Source organism: Populus euphratica, unplaced genomic scaffold (assembly GCF_000495115.2).
Source record: "Populus euphratica unplaced genomic scaffold, PopEup_1.0 scaffold71.1, whole genome shotgun sequence".
NCBI classification, from domain to species: Eukaryota; Viridiplantae; Streptophyta; class Magnoliopsida; order Malpighiales; family Salicaceae; genus Populus; species Populus euphratica.
In genome coordinates, this window is record NW_011499949.1 from 432,181 (window position 1) to 436,814 (window position 4,634).

Genomic DNA, 4,634 nt, shown 5'->3' on the forward strand with positions numbered 1-4,634 from the left:
AACAACTTTCTTCAGATCATGAACATGTCCTGACATTACTCAAAAGCAACGAAGCACATTAGCAGTTTTAATCATTTCAAGAAAACTACAATCGTTCTTAAAGTCCAGACCTGTGGACAACAAAGGAGTTTTGAAGCAATCAGGAAATATTCTTCTTCTTTTTTTTCACATCGAAATTCAAAACAAAAAACATGCAGATTACCAGTTAACAGACTTAATATCTTAACATGCATGAGCAGTAAATGATAAATCATCATATAACCATTTTTTCTTGCCAGACATGATATCCTGGGTCTTAACCACCACTAATAATATAAGTGATTTATTTCAATAAGCATGAAATGAGTGATCAATGATAAATCATCACAAAACCATTGTTGCAAGCGGGAGCTTAACATCATGGGTCTCGTTAAGGTCAACAAAAAGATATAACTATAGGCAAAGAAAACCAAATGAATCTTTCACTAAGAGTTCATAAACTTACCAAAAAGGAAATCAACAACCAAATAAAACTTTTGAACAAGTACATTGTCTATAACTACAGGTAAAGAGAACCAAATGAATCTTTCACTAAGAGTACATAAACTTACCAGTTAAATAGCTGCTCTATGCCTTACAGAACACTGTACCATGCAATCAAAGGATGACACTGCATACTTCGGTAAGAAACCACAAGAACTGTCAATGAAACAGCCAAATAAAAAAAATATATAGCAGCAAGAGCATAAACACTGGCAGGGTTATCCTGATATTTTGCTTAAATTGCAATATGCATGCAATAAATGAATTGGCAAACACTGTCTTCATAAACAAAGATGTATTAGTTTCCAACAACACAACTAAATAACAGTACTCAGACAAGGAACATGTTATCAATTTAGCCCTTATTTCTATGGCTACATCAGCTCAACCTTCTCCTTCTATGCCCACGGTTTTGTCCATTGTCTGCATCTGAAACTCTGGAAACTTCAATTCTTCTCCTGGAAGATGAAGGATTTGTTTGTAAGCTAATGTCCACTTCTGGACGCCTAGAAACTAGATTTCTTCTACTAGAAGACGACGAAATGGGCACAGTAGAATTGCTTTCTATATCAGTACCCGTGCTATGGCTTTCCAATTGTGAAACAGTGGCAGCATCATCAAGCCTGGAAGACGAAGCAGAATGAGGCAACATAGAATCAGCATCAGCAACTGTATCCAGGTTCTGGATGTCAGGTTGAATAACAGCAGCAATGCTTGAAAATGAATCTCTATCAGCAGGACGTGAAGATTGTTGGCGGTTTCTTCTCCCACGATGATTGTGCAAAACTGCCTCAAGGTCCTCAACTAATCTTTCTGCAGATTCCACTGCAGAATTCATCGCAGAATTCACTGCCGATGAAAAGGAGGACAGTGAAGCTGCTCCTTGAAACAATAACCTTGAAACTTGAACAGAATGGTAGTGCTGGCTTACCTCTGCCCCTGTGGAAGGCAGTTCCTGAGAAGTAATGGCTTGATTTTCCAATAAACTGATTCTCTCAGATTCAAGAGGAGTATCATCAAGATCTTCTGATCGAGGTATCTCCCCCATTGCAATGAGCACATTGCCAAAATGCCGCATCCTTTCTTCAATTGAAGAAGAAAATACACCGCGATTAATGAGTTGCTGCCTCACACTCTCAACTCTTTGTGCAGAAGGCCTAGGAGGAACCTTCAAGCCAGACTCCTTCGACCTGTCCTTGTTGTTGTCATTACTGTTTCCATTGCCATAAATTGGAATAACGCTTGTGTCTGTAAACTCTTCCATACACACAGGGCATTCCTTCACATTTGAGTAAACATACGACAGCTGATAGAAGCATGGCCAACAAAACAGGTGTCCACAACAAGTTAATACAGGATCTTGTGCCATATCAAGGCATATGTTACAATCAAATACACTCCTATCACTTCTGGCCTCCATACCATTCCCATTCCTGCCTAATGCTTTAGCTAACAAATAGGCACTATTCCTTTTGCCAAATTTATTCATCTCATCTCTCCTTTCTTCAGTAGCAACACTAGCCTCCCCAATAAGCAGTCTACCTTCACTGCGAACATTAATGGTAACTGGTTCCACAGAAATACTCACCGTTTGAGGGGTGATGTGACTTTGTCTCCATCTCTGTCGTTGCCTAGCCCTGAAAGTAACTGCTTCAAGCTGCCTGATACGTTCTTCTAGAAGACCATTGGTGGTTTCTAATTCATTCCACATAGTTGCGAGTCCCAACATCGAATCATTGGAAGAGTATAAAGGTTCTTCGTTCAAATCAAGATCCATTATTCCTTGTCAAAATTTTAAGACACTCTGATTCAAAACTCTTTCTACAAGAACACAAACCAAAGTCACTAAAAAAATTCCGAAACCCTTCCCTGCAAAGAACAGTAAAAACAGTCGCTTAACTCATCCAGGTAAAAACTCGCATTTTCATGTCTTTTGAATCAGTTGCATAGCAAAAAAGAAAAAGAAACAAACTTCTAACCAGAAACTGAAATTTCCCATCATCTTAAACTAACTAGAAGAACTAAACGAGAGAATTATCACTCTCTAAATCAGTAAATTAGAGGGGGGAATTCCAAACTCTATTAAAACTAAACCCTCCCTACATAATCAAAAAAAAAAAACATAAAACAAACTCAGAATCAGCTTAAAAAAGAATTAAGAAATATCCAAACGAAAATGAAAAAATAAAATCCAAAATCAGCTCAATGAAAACTTCCCTTATCATTGATTTTGTTACTGGAAAAAAAAAAAGACTATAAATTGAAAGTTCTCTACTTTTCATTCTTCAATCTCTTTTTGAGGAAAAAAAGAGAGACCCATTAACGTTTTGAGCCACAATATTAATATTAATCAAGAAACTGAAAAGAAAGAGATGAAAGAAATGAATAAGAACCTGTATGAAGCAGATGATCAGCTCAGGTCTTCTTCATGGTAAAAGATTCATCGATACAATCATTTTGTGGCAATCAATGGAAGTTAAAGCAAGCGGTGGTGGTTATTTATGGGATTTATTGACAGGTGCTTGCATGTTCAAGGCCAGATGGGTATAAAATGCTGTCGTTTTGTGCACTGAGCTTGATGTTTGAGGCGTTGTTATTGGAGTATTGGCAACAAACTATCAGGTTAAGGAGCTGCGGTCCTGTTGGATTGGATTCTTTTGGCAGCTACTAAACTTTTTGGTTGTTCTACTTTATTTAAATCTCCATTTTGGTCTATATACTTTCTTTTTTCTTTTTCTTATAAAAATATAATTTCATTGATAGTGATTATAATATATAATCATTATAATTCTTATAAACCTCAAATAAAAACAAAAAAAAATAAAAAATTAAATTTAATTGAATGGAAATTGACTTTATAATGGCAACTATTGAGATTTAAATAGCAATTTATAAAGTTTTTTAGATTTATTTTCTAGATCATCCACGGTTTTATTTTTATGGTATAGAAATTTTGTTTAGAAATTTAATATTATTTATAGTTAAATTTTTTTTCTATTTAAAGAAGTGGGATTTAGTAGGGTGCTTCACAATAGTGAAACACCTACCCTTTTTTATTTTTTTATTTTTTTATTAAATTTTTTATGGGCTAATTAGATGAGATTTAGTTTGAAATTATGATAGAAAAAAATTAAAAGAATGAAAACTTAAATACAAAACACAAAGAAAATACATGGTTAATCTCAAGTTCATGACAATCTTTATTTTACTCCAAAAATTAAATTTGTTAGTTTTTTAGCTTTTGAGTTTGAGAAATTAAAAAGAAAGTTGTGAAAAAAGGGTAAGAAAATAAGAAAGTTATTAGTTGTCATGATTTTGACTATTAAAATAGTCAAGTTTAGTGTCAAATAAATTATAATTTTTTATTTTCATCTTGTTCGAAAAAGTAAATTATACCTTTATATTTGTTTAAATTTTAGGTTTTTTTAGTGATATTAAGAATATTTTAAAGTTGTTAGGTAATTTATTAGGTTTTGTCAAGTAAAGCAACATTAAAATTGAGGTCATGCTTGTTTTCTAAAAAGTAGTTTTTAAAAAATCACTTTTTAAACTTCTCCGTGTTTGTTTGTCATTAGAAAAGTTGGTCAACGAAAGATACTTTCCAGTCAATGAAAAATATTTTCCGGTCAACAAAAAACTTGGTTTTCATGAAAGTATTTTTCTTTTTTGTTGTGTTTGTTTTTCGGAAAGTGGTTTCCAGGAAATCACTTTCCAAACTTTCTTGTATTTATTTTCTGTTAGGAAAACTGGTCAATGGAAAACACTTTCTAGTCAAAAAAAAATTTGAATTGATTTTCAGGAAAGTGTTTTCCTAAAAAATTTGGGTGGAAAACACTTTCCAGAAGTTGTGAAAAATTTAAAAATGTCATTATTTGATAATTATATCAAATTTGATCCTTAAACTTTTAATTGTTATATATATTTTCTTTTGAATATTTATTTTTTAATTTCATCTCTTAAAATTTAATTTTTATATTAATTTTGGTCCTTATTTTTATAATTGCTATTTTCTTTTTTCTTATTATTTTTTTATTAAAATTTTTTATCTATCAAATTTGGTCCTTATTCCTTTTATTGTTACTTATTTTATTTGAAATAATTTATGAAATGTT

General features: G+C 32.5%; 1 protein-coding gene across 3 annotated transcripts; it reads right to left on the reverse strand.

Moving 5' to 3' along the window:
- Nucleotides 1-721: 721 nt before the first annotated feature.
- LOC105137813 (uncharacterized) lies at nucleotides 722-3,184 on the reverse strand. Of its 3 annotated transcripts, XM_011043698.1 has the most exons (3): nucleotides 2,916-3,184; nucleotides 1,099-2,391; nucleotides 722-980 (listed from the first exon to the last, which is right to left on the reverse strand). In XM_011043698.1, exons 2-3 carry the CDS (start codon nucleotides 2,297-2,299, stop codon nucleotides 907-909), a joined length of 1,275 nt encoding a protein of 424 aa, XP_011042000.1. In that variant the 5' UTR covers nucleotides 2,300-2,391; nucleotides 2,916-3,184; the 3' UTR covers nucleotides 722-906. The 3 variants fall into 3 exon arrangements, with proteins under 3 accessions (XP_011042000.1, XP_011041999.1, XP_011041998.1); XM_011043697.1 differs by having other exon boundaries at nucleotides 722-2,343; XM_011043696.1 differs by having other exon boundaries at nucleotides 722-2,391; nucleotides 2,916-3,183.
- Nucleotides 3,185-4,634: the final 1,450 nt, after the last annotated feature.

What these genes read in the sequence shown, in the direction of transcription:
- LOC105137813 (XM_011043697.1), bottom strand. Translation starts at nt 2,299, where the DNA reads ATGGATCTTGATTTGAACGAAGAACCTTTATACTCTTCCAATGATTCG.